General features: G+C 42.9%; 1 protein-coding gene and 1 long non-coding RNA gene across 2 annotated transcripts in view; both read right to left on the bottom strand.

The window, feature by feature from the left end:
• Nucleotides 1-1475: 1475 nt before the first annotated feature.
• Nucleotides 1476-3450, bottom strand: RFPL4B (ret finger protein like 4B). Its single transcript, XM_045500872.1, has 2 exons — nucleotides 3219-3450; nucleotides 1476-3021 (listed from the first exon to the last, which is right to left on the bottom strand). The coding sequence occupies exon 2, from the start codon at nucleotides 2904-2906 to the stop codon at nucleotides 2094-2096; it is 813 nt and encodes a 270-aa protein (XP_045356828.1). The 5' UTR covers nucleotides 2907-3021; nucleotides 3219-3450; the 3' UTR covers nucleotides 1476-2093.
• A 4497-nt stretch (nucleotides 3451-7947) lies between these two features.
• LOC123608879 overlaps nucleotides 7948-23649 on the bottom strand; it is a 28692-nt gene continuing 12990 nt past the window's right edge. Inside the window, exon 4 of the long non-coding RNA XR_006717489.1 lies at nucleotides 7948-9188. This is a non-coding gene — a long non-coding RNA (uncharacterized LOC123608879). The remainder of the gene's footprint in view (nucleotides 9189-23649) is intronic.

The following is a 23649-nucleotide window of genomic DNA, read 5'->3' as shown; positions in this document are numbered from 1 at the left end:
ACTCTCTCCCTCTCTCAAGAATAAATAAACGTTAAAAAAAAAAAGTTGGATATGTGAAATGTTTTGCAAAGGGTGAATACTGACTGACAACAGAATGAGCTTGTGACTCATTCCCCTCAAGGTTTTCCCCCGGCCACAATATTCTGTCAGACAGGAGAAAGGAACCAGGTCAATCATTGGCCACTGGCATTTTCCCCTAATGATTGATGAAGAAAAAAATCACTCAGGTCCATCAGCTGGGATGAAGGGAACTTGGAACTTAAACCTCTGTGAGGAAGAGACAGAAAGTCCCTCAAAACAAACAGTCTTTGAGAGAACCTGAAATAGGCAAATACAATACAAGCTGTCACCTCAGGTCTTAGGGAAACTGGGGCTGCCCTTTCTTTGGCATTCTGGGACACAGGAAGGGACTAGAAGCCTAGGGCCCATCCCGGGGTTTCAACCTACAGCTCTCAACCTGTTGACCAGTTGTGAAATCAAATGTGTGTGAGCCCAGCAATTTTTTTTTCAAAGCAAATATAATAAAAGAGAAAATTATCGTGTATCGCTCATAAGTACCGTTTCAGGAAACTTTTGTTTCCATATTACCAGGACCTGTTAAGGTGGATCAGGATGGATGCAGGCCCTGAGTCAGAGAAGGGCAAGGAGACCCCTTAATAAAATCACAGGGATCAAAAGGAAATAAGAGGGGAAAATACCAAACCTGGACTGTCCTCCCACTCTGGTGGAGTTGGTAAGAGAAGGAAGCTGACTATCCTCAGTTTCTTTGGAAATGAGGTCAAAAGCAGATTCCTGAAACATGTCCCAACCCAACTCTTCCAAAGCAGATGTCACCTCAGAAGTGGCTGACTCAAGTAAATTAGAAAAAAAACAAAAAACAAAAAACCACAACCCTAAAGGACCTGAATGGTTTGAAAAGGAGACATCATGAGCACTTGAGCGTCCGGTATGAGAAACCGCCATCTGAGACAGTGTGGATGCGGTGTTGGAGAGAGGGGCACAAGTTTCAGATCGAACAGGAGAGGACCAAACACGACAACATCAAACGTCTCAGAGAGTTAACTGCAAAACCTCTAAAATTCTAATATTAAGAAAATGAATTCAGAAGCAACCTGGAGAACAGTTTTTGGTGAGTATCTGTCTGCAGTTTAGTGTAGTTGATAAGAATTCCCACAGCAACAGCAGTGGCCTGAAGTTCAGGCGTGTGGGGAGGTGTCCTTTCCTCTCAGAAGGAAGGGTTTCCCATGCACAAATGCACCCGGTGGGCGGAAGGCCAGGGGTCCACTCTTCTCAAGGGCCGTTTCCCTCATTACTCATTTCCCTCATTCCCCGTTCCTTCATTACTCCAGAAGGTTCGGGATCTTAACAGCTTGACATTGTCTGAGCCTGTTGGCACCTCTGTGCCTGCCGTAAGACCATACCCCTTTGACAACCACATGGGAGGCCAATCCTTGAAATGGGCAAAGGACAATTCCCATTAGAACAAACGTGAATCACCATTAACTGGAGACACCTCAAAGTTTTGTCTTTCAGGAAAACTTTGGCAGCTGTGTTTGGGAGAAAACAAAAATGAGAAACGTAGTTCTTTCCCAGTACTTTTGTCTCTCACTGAAACTTCATGTCAAAATATCTCATGCTGGCTGTTTCCTTCTTCTTTCCCAGACAGCTATCATTATCAGGAATTGCAGAAAAAGCATAAAATAATGAAAAAGGCATTGTCTCTACCCACAAAATATTTTATTTAACTTCCAATCTGAAATGGCCCATTTGTATTTAGTACAAAATAAATGCACAGCATCGTCTCTGATCATCACAGCTATTTGGCTGAGAGATATAATGATCCCCACTTGAAGACTAGGAAAACTGGGGCTTAGAGTGCTTACTAACGCCCCCTAAGACCCCATAGTTCTTTAGCTACGAAGTCTACAAAATGCACCCTAAAAACTATTCAGCTGCAAAGTCTACAAAATCTATTTCAAAAATCGGCACAACCCTCCTACTACACACATGGTCTCTCTCTAGGTCATTCTGCCCTTTCTCGAGTCAAAGGTCTCATTCACCTCTGAGAAATCTTCTAGGAAGTGCTGAGTTTCTCATGAGCAGAGTTTCAGGGGGGCACCACTGTCACTTTCTCTAGGCAGCTCGGGACAGAAGAACGGACGCAAAGGCTCCACACATGAGAGATGACTGTGTGTATAGATGAGGGCATTACCTCTCACATCAAAAAACTTGATTTCTTCCATCTCAACATCTAAAAAAATTCCCACGTGGCTAAGTTCAGGGCTCGCAGGAATTCTGGTTTCTGGGAAGGAGCTGGCATAGATGGTCCCTGCCTTCATGCTGATAAACCAGAAGCCATGCTCGGAGGAGAAACCGGCCTTTCTCTTTCTGTCGACTGATTCCTGGCAGATCCCCAGGGTCCACTCCTCCGCCTGTCCCACTTCGACCTCCCAGTAATGGCAGCCGGAGGAGAAGCATGGGGTGCCCAGGACACAGGCCAGGTGGGTGAACCTCTGGGGATCTTCCGCTGGGTTGCGGCAGATCTTCCCACACCGAACATTCTTGAGGTCATCAGAGAGGATGAGGAAGGAGTGGGCGGTGCCTGTATCCAGGGTCATATCCTCCCGGAACCTCAACAACCCATTGCTTACGTGCAGACTTTTCTCCAGTAGGGCACTGTGCTGCGTGAACAGAAGTGATAGTGCTCCAATTTGCCATTCCTCCAAAGGGGGGCTGTCACTTACCCCTCGACACACGGGGCAGGTCAATTTCAGATCCCTGTGTTCTAGCATCCATCTTTGCACGCAATGAAAGCAGAAAATGTGTGCGCAGGGGAGTAAAATGGGGCTTAAGAAAATTTCCAGACAAACCGGACAGGTCACCTCCTCTTGCAGACTCTGGGCCATGGTCTCTGAAGGTCACTCCTTGGCAGTGAACTGAGCTGAAGTTGCCCTTTATTAGCTTCTGAAAGCGATTGGGAGCCTTCAGTACACAATCTGCTCTTCAATAATCAGGATGTACCTAAATCCAATACAAACATTAAATAGTATAAATCTTCCTGCAGCTTATACAGGAAAGCAGCACTAAATCACCAGAGAATCATAGTAAAAGCACTATCTGTGAGAAAAACAGGGAACCATGTATCTTTGAGAGAAGCTAGGTGATCACAAAAGAGAGACAGGACAGCGGACATTATCTTTTCAGGTGGGGCAGCTGACCTTGTGTGGAGACGCCCAGACGAAGTCTTCTCTGCTCTGACCACAGCTTCTCTCTGTGGGAGCTGAGTGCAATGAGGCCTTTAGCAGGATCTGGGAGCCCAGCTTCTGCCTCTAATCTCTGTAGGTCACCTGCAGTTCAAGAAAAATAATTTGCATATCCAAATCCAACTATAAAAATAAAGCCAATCCGACTTAAGCGGTCACAGAAAAGTGGCTCTAAGAAGCCCTCAGTATTTCAAAGAAAACTACCATATGTAAGTAAAAAACTAGAGAAAACCACTGCAAAATGGTTGAGATACCCATTACAGAATCAATTTTAAGGATGAAGTATCATTCAGATGAAATGCTTTGAAGCACTCTTAGAAAACTCATAAGGCTTGAGTATGAATAAAAACATAACCATTGTCACGAACTTCTCTAAAATAAATGTCTGAACACAAGCCAAAAAGGTGTTCCTGACAAGGAAGATGCCCTCCAGTTATAGCATCCTCTCGCTCCTCCCAGAGCTCACTCCTCCCAGAGCTCACTCCTAGAGACACCTCCTGGGCCTTCCTGCAAAGGTTGCATACTTTGAGTGAGGGCTTGGAACAAGTTGGGCCCCTGACCCAAAGACAGCCCCGCTAAGGCTAGTCAGTGCCGGTGAGACGGTGTGAACGGAGGACTCTTCTTGAAAAAGGGCCTATACTGAATAATAACTAACAGAACTTCTTCCTGAGAATTCACAAACCACACGCTCAGTCGTGGCTGAAGTAACAGAATCAGAGACAAAAACACGAGCCACGCCATTGTTACCACAGAGGGACAGAGTAGGAAGGAATGGGCACTCCTGAGGCTAGCCCAGAAAAACTCGGTTGCTAGAACATCCTGGAACACATTTTCTCATCTTCATCCAACAAATACTTACTAGGAACTTTCCATGCTCCCACTTTTCACTAGACTTTGGGGATACAGACATGTGTAACGATAGACAGGACATCTGCCCACAAGGAACTTGGAGTCTTTGGAAGTCTTCCAGTTCCTGGATGGCATTCCAGTCTGATTGGGCCTGGCTGGGTGACAAGAGATACGCTCCTTCCTGAGGCACCTGGGTAGCTCAGATGGTTAAGCATCTGACTCTTGACTTCAGCTCAGGTCATGATCTCACAGCTCAGGTCATGATCTCAAGCCCCATGACGGGCTCTGCAATAACAGAGCTGACAGAACCCTGCTTGGGATTCTCTCTCTCCCTCTCTCTCTTTGCCCCTCACCCACTCATGCATTATCACGCTCACAGACACACATACACTCTCTCTCTCTCAAAATAAATAAATAAATGTTAAAAAGAGTGGGTGGCGCGGGGGGAACACCTGGGTGGCTCAGCCGGTTGAGCATCCGACTTCAGCTCAGGTCATGGTCTCGAAGTTCGAGAGTTCGAGCCTCGTGTCAGGCTCTGTGCTAACAAACAGCTCAGAGCCTGGAGCCTGCTTCAGATTCTGTGTCTCCCTCTCTCTCTCCCCCTGCCCTGCTCATGCTCTGCCTCTCTTTGTCTCTCAAAAATAAGTAATGTTAAAAAAATTTTTAATAAAAAAAAAGAGATACACCTCTTCTTTAAATCCCCATCACACTTTCCAAAAACCTGAATTTTTTTCCTTAATGTTTAGTTTTGAGAGACAGAGCACAAGCGGGAGAGGGGCAGAGAGAGACAGAGGCACAGAATCTGAAGCAGGCTCCAGGCTCTGAGCTGTCAGCACAGAGCCAGACGTGGGGCTCAAACTCACGGGCCGTGAGATCATGACCTGAGCCAAAGTGGGACGCTTGACCAACTGAGCCACCCAGGAACCCCCCAAAACCTGACTTTTTAAGGCAAATTGAATATGGTGCTTACAATCTAAAAGAGCTTGCCCAACCCACCTTGGAATATATGCAAGAAAAAAATTAACAAAAGAAAAAAAAAAAAATACTGCATTTGTAAAAAGTCCTTATCCGTGTTATCTATGACTCCAAACAATCAGAAACAATCTAATCATATAAAGATAATGAAATAATTCTGTTAATTATAATACAGCTATTAAAAGTAGCAATTCTTAAATTCCACATTTGAAGGAAATCCTATGGCATTTGTCTTTCTCTGACTTATTCCCCTTAGTGTAATACTCTCTAGCTTCATCCACATCATGCCATTGCAAATGGCAACAAAACAAATGAACACAGGGGTAAAACGAGAGAGAGGCAAACCAGGAAACAGACCCTCAGTGACAGAGAACAAACTGAGGGTTGCTGGAGGGAAGGTGGGTAGGGGAATGGGTTCAATAGGTGATAGGGATTAAGGAAGGCACTCGTGATAAGTACTGAGTGTTGTGTGTAAGGGACGAATCACTAAATTCTAACCTGAAACTAAAATGACACTGTGTGTTAACTGGAATTTAAATAAACATTTGGAAAAAGAAAAAACAATTGATAAATATATTTAAGTAAAAACCCAGAAACAGCTTTAAGAAATAATGCTAGAAAATAAAAAGGAACCCTTTTAAAACACATACATTTGTCATTGAAAACACATAAAAATACATGTATGCAGGGGGCACCTGGCTGGCTCAGTCGGTTAAGCATCTGACTGCAACTCCGGTCATGATCTCAAGGTTTGCAGTCCAAGCCCTGAATCGGGCTCCGTGCCGATAGGGCAGAACCTGCTTGGGATTCTCTCTCTCCCTCTGTCTCTTCCCCTCCCCAGCTTGTGCTCTCTCTCTCTCAAAATAAATAAATTTTAAGAATATATATATGTACTCAAATAATAATAATAAAAAACACTTCTATGCATAAAAAAAAACCACCTGAAGTTAATATGTAAAAATTTAACTGACAATATTAGAGTAGAAGGTGGAAAAAGTTCCCTGACACAGGATAAGACTGACTCCAGAAATCTAAAGATAAAAGCATTTAAAAGATAACTTGTAGCGAAAGAGAGAGAAATAGGACAGTGGAAATAGCACAGAGGGAAGAGACTACTTACACTGATTTAGACAATTGCAGCCATCTCGTAGGTCCAAAGTCTACACCTCCACATCTCCTAGCCTTAGCTTCTCTTTAAAGTGAGTTTGAGCTCAAGAGATTCTGGCCTTATATAGTTCCTATGACATTGTCTCCACCCACACGCAGGATCATTGTCTCCACCCCAATGATTGGATTATCTCAACCTGACCAAGTAAACTCAAGCAACCCTCCTCCTCGCGCAAGATGTTGGCCTGAAGTCGCATTCAAGATTTTCCAGCGGTTATCCTCCGAGTGAAACTAACAAACCTCCTGCCATGCAAATGAGATTCTCTAATTTCAGAGCTCAACTTTAAATTTTTTTTTCAACATTTATTTATTTTTGGGACAGAGAGAGACAGAGCATGAACGGGGGAGGGGCAGAGAGAGAGGGAGACACAGAATCAGAAACAGGCTCCAGGCTCTGAGCCATCAGCCCAGAGCCTGACGCGGGGCTCGAACTCACGGACCGCGAGATCGTGACCTGGCTGAAGTCGGACGCCTAACCGACTGCGCCACCCAGGCGCCCCCAGAGCTCAACTTTAAAAAACAAAATATTTTGGAGATCAAACACAGAAGCGCACTGCTGAAATCTAATGAAGTCTTGGCTAATGTAATAATTGGTGTTATCATCTCTGAAACTATTTTGAGTGAGAACAGGCTCTAGAACAGTTTCCATATCCTTGGACTCGGTGATTCTGCTCTTCGGGGATGGTTATTGGACAGGATGAGAGAGATAGCAACCAGGTAAGCCTGTTACCCCACCATAATTATTAGTAACATCCCCTTTTACTTTCAAATCTGTCCCAGTTTAAACAATGAATTATATAGCGTTTATGTAAGAAGTAGAAGCGTGCGTGGGTGGCTCAGTTTGTTGAGCGTCTGACTGTCGATTTCAGCTCAGGTCATGATCCCAGGGCTGTAGGATGCATCCCCTCCCCCCAACCCCCATTGTGTTCTGCGCTGAGCATGGAGTCTGCTTAAGACTCTTTCTCTGGGGCGCCTGGGTGGCTCAGTCAGTTAAGCCGTCCCACTTTGGCTCAGGTCATGATTTGGTGGTCCCTGGGTTCGAGCCCTGCCCCCTCCCCCTCCCCCGCCTCAAGCTCTGTGCTGACAGCTCAGAGCCTGGAGCCTGCTTAGGATTCTGTGTCTCCTTCTCTCTCTGCCCCTCCCCTACTCACAAGCTCCCTTGCTCTCTTGCTCTGTCTGTCTCTCTCTCTCTCATTTTCAAAATTAAATAAATAAATAAATAAATAAACGTGGAAAAAGAAAAAAATATTCTCTCTCCCTCTCTCCATCTGCCCATCTCTCCTACTCACACTCTCTAAAAGAAAAAATAAAGTAGAAGAAGCAGTAAAAGTCATAATGAAGGAGAACTATGACACAATAATCAAACAAAAGGGAGATGAAAGGTCAATGAATTCCGGTAGTTGAGGGAAAGTAAGAATAAACCCTCTCCCTGAGATATACACGTTCTGAATAACCTCCCGTTCCTCGGGGTTCCTGCTCTTGCTGCAAAGCCAATTGAACAGCTTTTTCTCTCTTTTTACCCAGTTTCTGTCTCCATTTCCATGAGTTAAATATCTATAGCGGGGGTCTGACATTTTTAAAAGTGTTTCATCATAAGCTCCTTTCCACTCTTAAACATAACTGCAAATCCCCAAAAACTTCCTGTTACAAATTATACTTCTCCGTGTTTACAGTATTACACATGAAAACTGCAAACATTTCTAAAGATTTATTTAACACATTTAAAATAACAAAACTATTATATGGCAACATAAATAACATGGCTTTATAGACAATAAGTAGTTTCCAAAACAACCAAAAAAATACAATTAAGTTGGAAGAGTGTCATTATTTTGCGTGTTTGAAAACCTCTATAATTCCTAATCAACAAATACGGCTGCTTTCTCACATCTGCTTCTGCTTGATCTGTCGCGATACGTTGTTTTGGTGGAACCCTGTAAAGAATATTTGGCTTCCCACAGCTACTTAATTGGAAAAAGGAAGCCCACTGCTTCTCAACCAATTTCATAACTCCAAGCGGCAGCTCCAAATCTTAGTTTCTTGGCAACCAAAGACCCCAACGATGAACCCAACGGTCTTTTTCGTGTGGCTTCTGTAGTCTCAGAACTAATTCATATGATGTAGCTAAATATGAAACGTTTTTCTTCTTTCTTGCCCAATCATAGAAAGGTTCTTTTCATTTTTTTCTTCTTAAACTATTTAACTGCAATAACAATGCCAAACCGGGTTTTTTTGTTTGTTTGTTTGTTTGTTTTCTATCACTAACATCTATCAGGCCCTCAGCAGACCATTTGTCACAAAAAGCATCACTGCTCACTGAGTTTATATTTTTCAGCCAGCTCTAATTGTGGCTGTTGCTGAGACTTTATCTGCTGGGAGAAATATATCTTCCCCAGAAATACTTTAATTCCCAGATTCCTCATAACTACTGTAATGCTGAATTTAGTAAGAAATGTCATTTTTCATGTTCAAGTGCTGAAAATACTTGCAGTCACTTGTGTGTAATATCTTAGCATCCTCGTGACAACAGATCAAAAATGTGTGTATTTTTTTAAGCTTTAGCGTCATTTTTAATGATCATTAGTGCTTCCGTGAGTTAAGACTAAATCACAAAATAAGCTTGTTTCCATAGCTCCCTGATTAAAAAAGAAATCGACTTTCACACTTGCTAGTTAGATAAGATACAGCCATTGATGGGGGAGCCGGGCACAGTCAGCCCGATCAGGAGTCTAAGATCCCTGCAAGGAGATGAGGTATTCGTTCCAAACACCGCTTGTATTTTTCAAAAGGCAGCAGCTACAGTGGGGCGGCTTTTCACAGAGAGCTTCCTTCCGCTGGCGCTGGGCTTTCTCTGGTTTGCAGCCTCCTCTTTTCGCCAAACCTCGTCCTCCCTGGCTCTTGGCTGCCTGGTCACATTAAAGTGGACCCGTCTGTCTAAATGGGAGAAGGTGGAGGGCACATCTCTGAATTAGTAATGTCGCCAGAATTTGCTAATAGAGTTCCCACACTCTCCTCTTAAAGGGAGCCTATATTACAAACCTGGCAAACCCCATAAAGAAAATATTTGTGGCACTCTAGAGAACAGGTTTCCCCCACCATCCAAAAGTAGAAGGTTCCTATGAAAACTTCCCTAAGCTGAAACGGTGTAAAAGCGAAGAAACAATCCCCATTGATTTAGATGGACATTTTTTTGAGTGTCCCCAGACTCAACATTTAATAACCTCTTAGGCATTTCGGATACCTTAGGATACATGTTGCCAATGGATGCAGAAAATAAAACAAGAAAAAGCACAGATGCGACCACACTGTTTCAAAGCTCTGGCAGCTGGACGCTGAGATGCTGAGTGTAATTCCTGGGTGAGGCGCTTGGTGGCGCCACTCCGCTGCCCCAGCGCGCGCTGCCTGTATAATGGTTCCTGTCAAACAAACGCTGAATGCTATCTTCGCTTCCACATTTTTGTGTGTGTGTGTGTGTCAAAGTGCAAATTCTCTTTGCATTGCTTTCAGTTAGCGAAGACAGGTACTAAGGTAGGTCTTTTATAAAAGCAAAATGGTGTAACATGAACCTTCCTAAAGCAGGGGGAGACCTGCGGGCAGAATGTCCCTAATTTTCAAAAACAGACTACAAAAACGGACCGTTGGACTCCATAGTTATATATTTGATATGTAACCTCTACTCTGATCCTATTAATGGGCCTCTTGTTTTTTGTTCCTTTGAAGGGTTTTCATTTATTTTTTTATTTATTTGCCCAAAATTGGGAGGAAAAAAAGGGAATGTTCATGTGGTTCATTCACGACGTGTGTTCCTTTCTGTATAAGAACTGGCAACAGAGGTTTTTATCTGCGGCAAATTACCTGTGAAAAGAACAAGCTCTAACTTGGGTCTCTATGTGTCAATGACCTTAGGCCACCCACCCTCAAAAAAAAAAAAAAAAAAAAAGGAGTAGCGCTTAGTGACCCCAAATGGGCCCACCCTCCTCCCAGCTCGAAGGTTCCAGATGCTGAGCAAAGGCTGGAGGGAGACAGTGTGAATGTGAGTGAGCGGTGAGTGTGCCGGAGCGCACACACACATGTGACCCTGCCCCTCGAGCTGTTGCTCTCTCGGGGTTTCCAGAGCCAACTAGAAGTGTTTTCAGATTACCCGTATGTTTTCTCCTCTGGATTCGGACTGTCAAAATATTTTTGTGGAGGTGAGGAAGTCGGAGTCAAAATAAATTTCCTCTCCACCTAATTAGCTGACGCTCGATGTATTATCAAATAGAGCCTGCAGATCTCTCACAACAAGTTGTGTTTCACCCCCCCACCCCCACCCCCGTCCTGGGAGTAGAGGTACACCAAGGCGAGCTGCCTGCAGTCCTGCCTGCAGCTGCTCAGCCTCACAGAGGTCAGAGACCACCAGTCCGGCCCAGGAAACAAGGCAGCGATCCAGGCTTGGTAACGCCCTCCTCCACCGGTTCATCTTCTTTGGTGGCTGTCCATCCGTCTTCAGAGACACGCCAAAGCCCCTACCATGGCTTCCTGGCCTCTGCCCCTCTCTCCAGCCTCATCCTCTCGAATGTCGACATAAATCCTTCTTTCATTCCTTCCCTGTGCTCCTCCACAGTTCAGAACAGTCGGTTCCCTCTAACTGGAACCAGCCCCATCTAGCCACCCTGACAACGCCTATTCACCCATCATTCAGACACAGCCGGGGGGTCAGTTCTAGAGGGGAGTGTGGTCGAGGCCAGTGCGGAAGCCCCTGTTATATCTTCCTGTACCACCCTCCTGCATCCTTCCTTATGCGTGACCCCAGTGCTGGTTCTCCGTTTATTCATGCGGTCGCTTGACTCATCTGCGGTTCCCTCACACTGAATAAATCACACCCTCCGAGCACTTGCTTTCTGACAGGCATTTTTCTAAGGACTTCACCCGTTTTCCAGCGTGGAATTCTTGTAGCTCTATGGAAGGTACGTGCTGTCATCATCTCAAGCTCACAGACGATGACTTTAAGACTTTATCAAGCCAAGTGCCCTCACTGTGTTACGAAGCCTCCCTGGTGGCCTACCTCTAGTCATCTTTCACATGAGACCGAAATCAACATCTATCCTGCTCAGATCAGTATCTTGTGATGTCTCTATTTTATGCATACAATCCAATACAATTGAAGTCCGATTAAAATAGCCACTAACTTAATTCTTTTAGCTTCTGGAACTATAAATCTGTGCTGCCTTGATCGTCATAGTAACTCATCAGATCTGATCTAGGGATTGAAAATTCTGGATCCTGTCGATATTTTCTGCCATTTGTTTGCATCTTAGTGATAGTTTATCACCTAACTAAAGAGAGAGGTGTGACACATATTTCTAAATGTCCTTATTATTACTTGAATGCCTGGGCATTAACTTTTTAGGTTTTTGTCTGTCTGTTTGTTTGTTTGTTTTCTACAATTCTATTAGTGAATTCTTCAGCACGGTATCATTGCCAGACAAGAAATGGTAATGACTAATTAACAAAGTCAGCACAGTCCTGCAAACACAACATGGGATGAATTATGCAGTCCAATCGTTCAATTCGTTATCATTTAAACACAGCACGGTGTCTTAGCAGCATGATGCCCATTGTCATGAGGTAGGTCCAAATAAACTAAGCAAGACAACTGTCCTGCTTCAGAAGAGCCAGCAACACTTTAAGCCTTGCACACAAACATCCATTGAGTATCTACTAGCTTAAGATACTCTGTTAAATACTAAGGGGATGCAAAACACAGGAATGACCCAGCTGACAGTTTATATGTTACAATATAAGGAAGGGAGGTAAGACAAATACATGAAAAGGTAAGTAAGGTCGAGAAGTAAACAAGGCACTCTGTGGTGTATAATGGGCTGTTAGTCACCCATATACTTTTTTAACCACGTCTACATATAGATGACAGAGGACAACAGATTTGGTCTGTTTTTGGACATCCTCTTTTCAGAACCCTCATGCCATTTAATGTTTATTTCTTAAAATCGAAGACCTTTGAAGTTTTATTTTATTTTTTTACGTTTACTTATGTTTGAGAGACAGAACATGAGCAGGGGAGGGGCAGAGAGAGGGGGAGACACAGAACCCGAAGCAGGCTCCAGGCCCTGAGCTGCCAGCACGGAGCCCGATGCGAGGCTTGAACCCACAAACCGTGAGATCATGACCTGAGCTGAAGTCCGACACTTAACCGACTGAGCCACTCAGGCACCCCAAAACCAAAGACCTTTGAAAGCAATGCCAACTCATCTATCCTATGTGAATCACATGGAAGTGATTCGTGTAGCTTTACTTTTCTAACCAAGCCCTCCTCTCACCCTAAAAGACTTCCAATTATTTAGGACTCTCCACAGAAAAGTGTCTAACAAGTATTGTGGACTGATAGTTCATAGTGAATTTATTGATTGACTCATGTTGTCCTACCCCAAATAACGGACTAACTATTCTACCCCATGCGCCTACTATAGCAAGACATTTAAGTGTCTCTCTAAATGTGAGACATCTACAGTTCTGAAGCTCAGGAGAAGGATCTGGGCTACAGACATGGGCGTGGAAGGGATTTGTGTGTACCGGTGCGTGTAAATGGTAGCTGGGGCATTGCCCATGACAGCCGTACGGTATGGGGAAGGAGGGCCTGGGGCAGAACTCTGAGAAACACCAGCATCTAGAGGAAGGGGAAGAGCAATCCGCAAAAGAGATCATTTCGGAGCCACTGAGGAAAGAGACCCCTGCAATCAGCAACATAATCCCATAATCCAAAGGCCTTCGGTGCACTGGGGCAACTCTGAGAATACCCAGCATTTCAGCCTCACTGGGCCCTGTGTGCCGGCAGAGGAAGTCAAGCCAGGAAAAGCCAAAGCTAGGTGTTCCGGGAGACTGCGGAGGTCTGAAATCTAAATGGACAAAGAGATCTGGAAAAATAAATATGATGTAGCATATTTGTCCAGGTGGGAAAGGCCAGGCAGGCCACACACGCTGCAAGACAGAGGTCGGAGCAAAGCCCCCAGTCCCAGGACACAAATCCAGACAGAAGGAAAGGTTAGGAAAGCATGAGCATGGGTGCATGTCTGCTTAAATTATTAAATCTCAGTGTAATTAAGTGCTGCACACGATTTACATATAACATTTCTCCTTTCCTCTAGGAGCTCCTGTTCTAGGGAAATGTCCTTTTTAAAAATATCTCTTACTGATGTCAACTAAGGTCTCCTTTGCTAGTGTTTAATAATGAGCAGCATATTAAAAAGGGTTTCTTTGCAGTTTCTAAATCTTCAACAAAACTCGATGCCTATCTCTTCTGTAATCAGAAATTTTACATGCCTTAAGTACTTTTCGGGACTACTGAAAAATGAGCATTCTATTGGGGGGAATATGCAAAAATATATAAATGCTTTAAAAATAACCAAAGAAAACACAGTCGACGCTGACTGCTCAAATTAGGCTCCTCGTGATGCTGAAAAGTCAAACCACAAAGTCCTACTGTACTCAGCACGTACTTATGAAATGTCCAGAGGGCTTATCTATAGCTTTCCCAGAATGATCTTGTTTTAGGGATTAATAAAATATGAAGCATGGGAAGGTCAGCACATCGTATAACCGAAAGATTACACCATGCATTGAAGAAGAGTTTTGAGGTTCAGATTCTTTGCAGACTTAAATTAAAGAAGCTTAACATTCTTGGGGGTCAGAGCAGTTCAAAAGAACTGCAGTTTACTGATTCAGCAAAACCAAGTTTATGCAGAGACATCATTTCCTAGGAGGACAACCTCTTCCTCTGGCTGGGCTGGAAAAAAAACAACATTCAGGTCCAGAGATGCAATCTCTTCCCAGTCATCTGCCCGGCTACGGAGGTCACAAGCTCAGGAATCTGTGTTGCACACTGCCATCTACCGCGTCTCTGTGGGAACTGCAGCCCCAGCCTTCATTATTCATGATCCTAGCCTTGATGATGGCCAGCAGGAACCCAGTCAATGGGCATCACTTTCCTTGCGCTTGTGGGAAGTTTTATGAATATTAGCAATAAATGCAAATGAGATCTGCACCCTCACGCAGTTAGATTCATCGAGATTTGTAGCATGATGATTTTAGAAGCAGTGGAGTAAAATTAGCCAAGACATTGCCTCGCTGAGGGGAAATCAGTTTATAAAATTTATAATCACTTTTCTCCGCATCACAGAGAACTTAACAACAAGCATTCTGGTGTTTTTTATAATAAATCCCAAAGCATCAACTCTTATTAAGAGGACCGAATGATGTCTACGTAAAAGAAAATATTCACGCAGGTCTGAGTTTCTTGCTCTTCCGATGTTTCCAGGCATCAATGTTTCGAAGATCAACAAGCCTATATTTGCTCCATCCTCTCTTATTTTTCCTCTTGGTATCTAACTTCTGCTCATTTCTCTGCAAGTGAGGCCAAAAGAAAGGAAATAATGCGTAACACCGATCTGTCACTAACGGGCTTGTTACTGGAGCTTGTTAGCAATTCCGATAGGTCAGTGGGGAAAGAGATTGCGAAATTCAAATAGGATTTCATTATGGATGTAGTTCGCCAGACCACGGATATTACTACACATGCATACTGGTGGGCTTCATTTTAATAGGATTTACTGAGTAATTATAGTCTGTACTTAGTACGTGATGGACGCACGACTAGTGACCTGATAACTAGTGACCCTCGGTAGGACCAGCTTTGCAAGGATTTGGCAAACGGCTGAAGGCACAGTGCTTTGGCAGAGAGCTTGAAATGCCACCATTCCAAATACATTTTTTCCTGCTATAACAAGCATGGGCTTGTAAAAATTACCCTGGGGAGAATAACGTTTTAGGATGATCCTTGGAGTAGGTGAGAATTCGGCCCCGGGAAAGGAGCATCTGAAAAGAAGTAGGAATCACAGCAGCTAAATCGGGAGGAGAGCAAAGGCATTGGAAAGAGGGGACTCCTGCTGTGATGATGCTCACCCTCTTGTTCCTCAGCCCAAAAGACTGAGAGGTCTCCACTATGATTTTTTTAAATTCATTATATCAAAGAAACGGCTTGTTTTGCTCTGTGCCAGGTTTTGGCAGCCAGTTGTAATTAGAGAACTTTTGCAAGAAAGACCTGCTTTCGGGGCTTCCTATCTCTACAGATCTTCCAGAAATGGCCAGACCTCCCTTCGCAAGGAGAGCTGAGAGTCGCGAAGGCACTGCTGTAGCGGCGATAAAGGAAAATACAGCAAAAATTCTGCACTTCAGCTCTTCGGGCCATCCGTTCCCCCTCCGGACTAATCCAACAGTGCGGGACAAACCCGCTTCTGGAGACATAGGGGAGGCTTCGGACCTCTAACTTAGACCACCCACTGCTCTCCCTACTCAAGAGACTAAACAGTCACCGATTTTTCTCTCCCCCACAGAGAGACGGGTTAGTAGAAGAGGGAAGTTTTTCATCCTTTCTCATGCTCCAAATATGTATTTATCCCATTTTTCTGAATAGTTTCTAGGAGGAGCAAGGCCAAGCAAAATGTCATTTGGGCCCCTAATTTTAAACATCTGCCGGTATCATGCTCGTGCAAGTTCAGCCGAAACCCTCCCTTCTGCACGTGCTTGCCCCAAGCCCTCATCGCTAAAGGCCAGCCACATCTCCCCACCACCTCGGCCCTTATCCCAGGCTAAGCTACCACTTGCTCTGGCCCCAACTACCACAACAGCCTAACTGCTTGCCCTGTATCTATCCTATCCCCCTTCCAGTCTTTCTGTTACTCAGACCCACCACTGCCTGCCCCTTGGTTACAACTCTTCAGTGGATCCCCATTGTCCCTAAGATAAAGACCAAAATCCTTACACAGGCCTACGAGGCCAGGTACTGGCCAGCGTCTGGGAACTATCTACCTCTGCAGTCTTAACTCCCACCACCCTTTCCCTTTCCCCCCCATATACAGGGTCCTTCATCCAATTCTAGGATGGGCTAAGCCCCTCCCCCTAGCCCCTCAGCAAGTACTGATGAAATATTTTTTCTGCCTGAGGGACTCCTCCTTCCCTTCATCCCTAGTTTATTTCTCTTGTCTTTTAAACATAACTTCTGTAAAGCTTTCCCAGAACCCAGGCCTAAGTCCCATTCCTTGGATAAACTATCTCGTAGAATCTTCCCCCCCACCCCTTTGGAGTACTTAATATGGAATTATTATTAATACTGTTTTTATTATTGCCAAATAATCAAAATATTTGATGTGATTGCTTCTAATCTGTCTCTCCTAGTAGACCATGAGTTCCATGAGGTCAAGAGCAGTTTCTACTCACCTTTATATCCTGAGCACCTAGCCAGGGTCAGCTTTAGAGATGCCCGATCTATGCAATTGTATGGAAGACTGAGGAGGGCTTTATGCCTGACTTAATGTTCTGCTGTTGCTATCTTAAAATTCTTCGTTTTTGAACACTTTTTTTTATTTTGAACTAAGACCTGCAAATTATGTGGCCTATCCTGATCCTGGTGTAACATTTGACATACAGAAGGTAATAAATACATCTGCAATGAATAATTATACAGCGAATAATTAATACACGAATGACCCTACATCCAACAAAAGATACAGCCTCGAGAATTTCACGTGCAGTAGGAAGGATCTCCAAAATATATACGTCTCTTAGTAACTTCTATCGGAAATTCTTGTAACATGCCTAAAACATTTTACTAACAGTTAGAGGAAAGCTAAAACTTCCAGCGTTACTGAGATTAAAACAAAACAAAAAAGCAAACAAAACTTAAGTTCACTCAGGGACATAGATCTGATCTTGCGATTTGCATTAAGACAAGACTTGTTGAGGAAGAGTGGAAAGAATGGGAAGAATGGGAAGAATGGAAAGACTTGTTGAGGAAGAATGGTGGCCCATTCTCATACTGAAGACCATCCTGAAGCTGGAAATGCTGAAGTCAGACCTGGTTTTAACGTGGAAGCTACACTACCATCTTTCAAGCTTGGTATACCGCTCAATGCTATAATTAGGTCAACGTCAGACATTCATTTTATTAATGAATTTCTTAAGTTCATGTAGATATTGTATTCATGGAGAGCGATAGATCTGGGTTTGATTTCTAGGTGTGTCTCCCTAAAGCCAGTTATTGAACCTTTCTGAGACTCAGTTTGTTTATCTGTAAGCTAGGGGAAATAGAGCTTCATGCACAGTTCTGCGGAGAATTATAGATAATGTGTGTAAAGCACCTTTAATTGCCACTCAAACTATTTAAATGCCTACCAAGAAGAGGCAGAAGTCACCAGTGGCATTTATAGATTCGTTGCCATTTCCTTAATGTCTTCTCAAGTAAGAAAAAGTGTATTTTTCTTGCTTTCTTTACCACTCATTCATTGTTTTGAGTACCAAGATTTACAAGCCATTTAATAGCTTTGACTTCTTGATACTTAACTGAAGCCGTCTCTATATTACACATTATTCTCTATAACAGCATTACTTTAAACTCAAGTAGTTTGAAAGTGAGTTAATCTTTCCCTCTCCTGTCCAAGTAATCAGATGGACCTAAAGGTCTTTATATTCAAAAAACCATTTCAATGTTTCTTTTGTAGCACTGGAAACAGTATGTCCGTTGAATCTAGACTTTATTTCTACTTCCTAATGGGTACTGAGCTACAATCTCCTTACAAATGACTAGAGATGAGTGAAGAACTCTGTGGTCCCGGAATTGAATTGTTGACCTAGGATAGGATTTGTCCTACGGGGAATTGGTAAGAAAATTATAAAACTGGACCAGACACCAAACAAGTGCAGAGTAGAGGTATAGAAGTTAATTTCTAAAATCGTGATTGTAGAGTTGAAGACTTGTTGTAGTATTCAATTTGTTACAAATGAAGAAAAGTAGTAGTAAAAAAGAGAGAGAGAGAGAGGAAACTATTGAATTCCTTTTCCTTGTCCTTACCATAGGGATTTTATCCCTGGGTTCACAGAGCAATATCAGCAACATATTGAAATTGAAAGCCTCCAAACCCTGAAGCTTGTATCGATCTGATCGTGGAAGAATTTATAGGCATCCAGGTTTTCTTGGTGATCGTCACTTATCCATCCATCCATTCACTTTATGCAACAATTGTCAAGGCCCTACTGTATACCACAAAGCTTGAGAGGTGCTAAAGTATTAAATGAAATGTCATGGAACTCACATTTTACGCTGGTAACCCAACCAACCACCATACAATGTACACCACTCTTGGTGAAGGGTGGACAGCATTTGAATCATGAGGAAGAAGCCTTTAATTATGCTGGAGTAATGAAAGAAACCAGGACGAGATTTCATTTATCATTCGCATATGCAACATATCCTACTACAGCTAAGGTAAGAATAGTGTGTGCGTGTATCTTCCGTTCCCTGATGGTCATGTTCTCCTTTGAAGCCAGGAGGGCACATCGTACTCCTTCATCTTTCCCCTACCTTGTGCAACACGATGCCCAGCATAGCAATGCCAAAGTTCCAATTGAAGTTAACTGAATTACGGAATGGATTTTGAGAAAGGAATATTGGCGCTTCAACCACAAGCGGTGAAAGACTGAGCAATGAAGAGGTGAGTCTTTCAAAGATATTAAAGAGTTGGAGCAAAACTTTGAAATTGTCCACCTTGCCAAAGAGCTGCTGAAAATCATTCTTTATAGACCCATGTGCTGTCAGGTACTCAAAAACAATGAGTCAGAAAAAGAATAGAATGGTCAAATTTGGGACTGAGTGTCCTTTGTTTTTTAGAAAGCGAATTTTTTTTTTAATTTTTTTTTTTCAACGTTTATTTATTTTTGGGACAGAGAGAGACAGAGCATGAATGGGGGAGGGGCAGAGAGAGAGGGAGACACAGAATCGGACACAGGCTCCAGGCTCTGAGCCATCAGCCCAGAGCCCGACGCGGGGCCCGAACTCACGGACCGCGAGATCGTGACCTGGCTGAAGTCGGACGCTTAACCGACTGCGCCACCCAGGCGCCCCAGAAAGCGAATTTTTATCGAACTACTTTTGATATTCTTTTAAAGTAAGAAGCCCCAAAGGCTTGCTTTAACAGCCATGTTGAAAAACTCCCACATGTGAACATGCCCCGTACCCTGGGCTATTTGACCTATTAAAACAAAGATTCTCCACGAGCTCACATCATCATGGAATTTTTCTTTCAAATTTATGAATCAGGCCCTTAGTGTGAATAGACACTGAGGGAATATCTTCATGAACAGCCTCCCTATTATCATGGTTCATGACTTTTTACAATGCAATTATTGTGGCACGTCATATCATAACATAATTGAGATTCTAGAAATGGAAATGAGAGGTAATTGAAGGGACAAGGTTACTCAAGAAAATGCAAATGCCATTTTATTTGCAAATTAAATTAAAAATATAATGAGATGGGTGTAGAAATTGAAAAATCAATTGAGAGAAACGAATTTGGGATCTTTCTAGAAGGGACATCTGTAAGAAAATTCTTCTGCTCTGACACACCTTTTCAGAGAGTAAAGCTCTTCCTGCTAGCTTGAATGGAGCTTGAATTGAAGCCGGAGTCAAGGCAGATCTTTAGAACACACAGGAATAGTGGAGGCTCGGCAGCCAAATGGTGAGCTTATGGACGTGCCTGGCCTTGAACAATAAGCAATAGGGAGTTTTTCCAACGTGAATTCCAAATCAGTCAAGCTGTAAGTGAAATCAACTAAAATGTGAATAATCTTCCCACAAGAAGTCAAGAGTTGTACCTACTCTCATATGACTGGTGGTCTTATATCACCAGAGGCAAAGATGCTTACAGTCTTTAATCAGAAGTCCAATTTCTGAGTGCTGGAGTTTCTTTGCTTGTTTAACATTCTCTCTCTCTCTCTCCTTTTCCCTCTCTCTCTCGCTCTCTCCTTCTTCTTTATCTCTATCTTTACTGATTAAAAAAAAAAAAAATAAGTTGGAGCTATCAAGACATTTTGCCTCTAAATACTTGAGCATGTGATTCTTTTTTTTTTTTTTAATTTTTTTTAACGTTTATTTATTTTTGAGACAGAGAGAGACAGAGCATGAACGGGGGAGGGGCAGAGAGAGGGAGACACAGAATCTGAAACAGGCTCCAGGCTCTGAGCTGTCAGCACAGAGCCCGACGCGGGGCTCGAACTCACGGACCGTGAGATCGTGACCTGAGCTGAAGTTGGACGCTTAACCGACTGAGCCACCCAGGCGCCCCATGTGATTCTTAAGAGTGAAGGAATTCTTTATAATCACAATATCATTATCACAAGAAAAAAAACCGAGGTGCAGGAATCTATATTCCATTTGCTTGTCATATCTCTTAAATCTCCTTTATTCCAGAATAGCCCACCGGCACCACTTTTTTTTTTTTTTTTTTTTTTCAGGACATTGACATTAAGTCCATGCCACTTGGTCCATCTGGATTTGGCTAACTGTGTCCTCAGAATTAGGTTCAGGGCAAGCTGAGCCATTGTGTTTAAAAGCGGACCTCAACGATATTTACCGTTCACTCTATCTTTGAACAATGGTCTTAAAAAGAACGAAAGAATATGAGTTGACCTTTTAAAATATTTAAAGTACTAAAGATAACAAGTAAAGAATTGTTGGCCTGTTTTGGTGCCAGAGTCTTTAGATCAGGTTAGGGCAGTATATTCATGAGGTGTTTGTGAATCTTGAAATTTCCGAGCATGTTTATAAAGGATCCGTCCGGCCTTTGGAGATTTACTCAAAACCTCCCGGTTTTTCCTCCACTGAGAGATTTTTGAACTTGAGAATTTAGAAAGTGATTGTTCATTATCCAAACTCTTTGAAAAAAGAAGAAGGAGTGGGCGGCACTGTAAAGGAAGAATCTTAGTTACCGGGATAAGAGACAAAATTTATGACTTTCCCACTGATTCCTCAGCCAATTCTGCCCCTCCCCAGTCCCCACTTCTCCAGAGATTAAAACATGCTTGAATTGGAGAAGTCGTTTCCTTCCTTCTGTTCAGTGCCAGTTCTCAGAGGAAAACATCCATTTTGCTCTTTGATTCTTGTAGCCCAGAGACGGCAATGAAAGACCCACTGCTTCCTCGAGTATAAGGATTCCATCTGGGGGGCTGCTGGGCAGGAAGGAGAGTTGCAGGGTGTATGTGCATCAAGCGTGGGTGTGAGAATGATTTCCCCCGGGGCCAGTTCGTTGGCCTGGAGCCCAGAGTGAACCATTCATCTACCTTAAATTGCACCGGGAAGCAGAGATGGCTGGGGGGGGGGGGGGGGGGCGCGGGGGGGAGTCACTCCATGGCCCTGCCACTTTCTGCCAGCTTTCACTGGGTCTCCTCCATGTGGGATGTCCTAGAAACTGAGGCAGTTTTTGGTCTCCTCCAGGGGGAGTAAAAGACGCACCTTTCAGTGGTCAGTAAACTGTAAGTGAAATCAACAAAAATGTGAATACTCTTCCCACAAAAAGTCAGGAGTTGGACCTACTCATAATGACTGGTGGTCTTAGATCACCAGATGCAAGGATGCTTACAGTTTTAATCAGAAGTCCAATTTCTAAGTGCTGAGTGGATGTTAAAGACGAAAGTGCTGTTGATACAGACATAGAACCTGTTCAGACATCTGATGCTCAAAAACGGTAGGCCCAACTTGATTCACTTTGATCTGAGAATGTTGACTTGTAACATTCAGCTTCAGGTTGTAAGAAAAAGAAACGCGAAATAAAGCACATAAATAAACCTGGCTGAGCTGTTTGCAACATGCAATCAATGTCTTTAGTTTCTAATTAGGGACAGTGAGTTGAAAGTACGAGGGGTTGTTTTTGTTTCGTCTTGTGGTGGTGGTTTTCGTTGTTGTTGTTGTTGTTGTTGTTGTTGCTGTTGCTGCTGCTGTTGTTGTTGTTGTTTGAAACAAGGAGAAAATTTTGGTCTGTTCACACGGAGGATTTGGCTGAGCCTAGGGTGGCCGATTGGCCTGGTTTGCCCGGGACCAGGGAATTTCTCAGCACAAGGGATTTTCACTGCCAAAACCAGGACTGCCCCGAGCAAATCAAGATAATAGGTCATCCTAGTAAGGCCAAAATGGGCATAGCCTCTAAAACATGGAACGCTTGGCCTCGTCCCATTGATGTGATGTTCCAAGATCAAAGAATCCAGAGAACCAAAATGCTTGCAATTTAGGGAATTTAAAAAATTCACTAAACAATGTCTTAACATTCTAAATGGTTAATGCACCTTCAGGAGAATCTGTAAACTTTGACCACAGATAGTGAAGTTGAGATTTAGGGAAAAAATGTGCATCAGAAATCTGAAATGTTGATATAGGTTTTTAATTTTCTAAAACAGTCAAATAAGAAATAGAAGAAATACCAGGTCAGAACTAACAGATTTTTCTGTTACTCATGTATCTCAATTTTTAGGAGCATTTTAGTGGTGGTGCTTTATGATGAGCTCCACACATAGGTTTGAAATCAACCATATTTGTATTTAAGAGCCAGTAAATCTCCGGAAATTATATTAATTTATTGGAAAGAAAAGTTCAATGTACCTATTTTTTCCAAAGATTTAATAATGGCTTGCTTTTATTATGAAAACAAGTTAAACAAAATTTGTTTGTGATTCCAAACAAGGCTTTTGAGATTTTTTGTGGTTTTGAATCTTCTGTTTAGTAATAACAGCTTTGTTTAAAAGAAAAAAAAGCTTCAGATAATCACGCAAACTAGACGTCCAGTTATTTTATAACAGTCTTAGATGCTCAGAAATCCTGCTAAATGTTTCTTTATAAGTAAAAAATTTGAACCGGCGCTGTCACAACAAATTCGTGGTCCAAATAGTTCTTAGGATATTTACAGTTGGAAAAATCTAAAGCATGGTGGAATCTGGATGAGCTGCTATTGCAGATTGGAAAGTATAATATTTTATTTGAAATGCTTCTTGATATGATTGTGTTAGCTCTTAGCAATTAAATTTTCCTTTTGAAATGAAAAATCCATACAAAGTACTTTACAGGCATTTATCTGAGTCAATCCTCATAACAATGTGAAACGTTGTTAATTTCGTTCTAAAAGATGAGGAAATTGGGATACGGAGGGGTTAAGAATCTATGGAAGCACAAATAGTAAGAGACGATCTAATTCAGAAACTCTCACTCTTGTACCACCCAATGCTGCCTTCAGTGAACTTTTAAGTGATGAAAGATGGAGGGAAGCACAACCAGGCTGGAATGGGGAAAACCAGAAGGGCAGAGTATTGGAGAAACCAAGGAAATACACAGAATGTTTTTAAAGAGAGGGAGTGGTCAACTGAGCCAAGTGCCACACACAGACCCAGGAGGACCAAAAAAGGTCAGTTGTATCTTGGCCATGAGGGGCTTTTGGTGACCATAGTGAGAGAAGTTAAGGAATGGTGGGGACAAAAGCCAGATACCTGTATGAAGTAAGAAAGCAAAGTTAGGGGTTAAGCCCAC

This window comes from Leopardus geoffroyi, chromosome B2 (genome assembly GCF_018350155.1).
Source record: "Leopardus geoffroyi isolate Oge1 chromosome B2, O.geoffroyi_Oge1_pat1.0, whole genome shotgun sequence".
Lineage (NCBI taxonomy): Eukaryota > Metazoa > Chordata > Mammalia > Carnivora > Felidae > Leopardus > Leopardus geoffroyi.
This window is presented reverse-complemented; position numbering and strand designations above follow the sequence as displayed.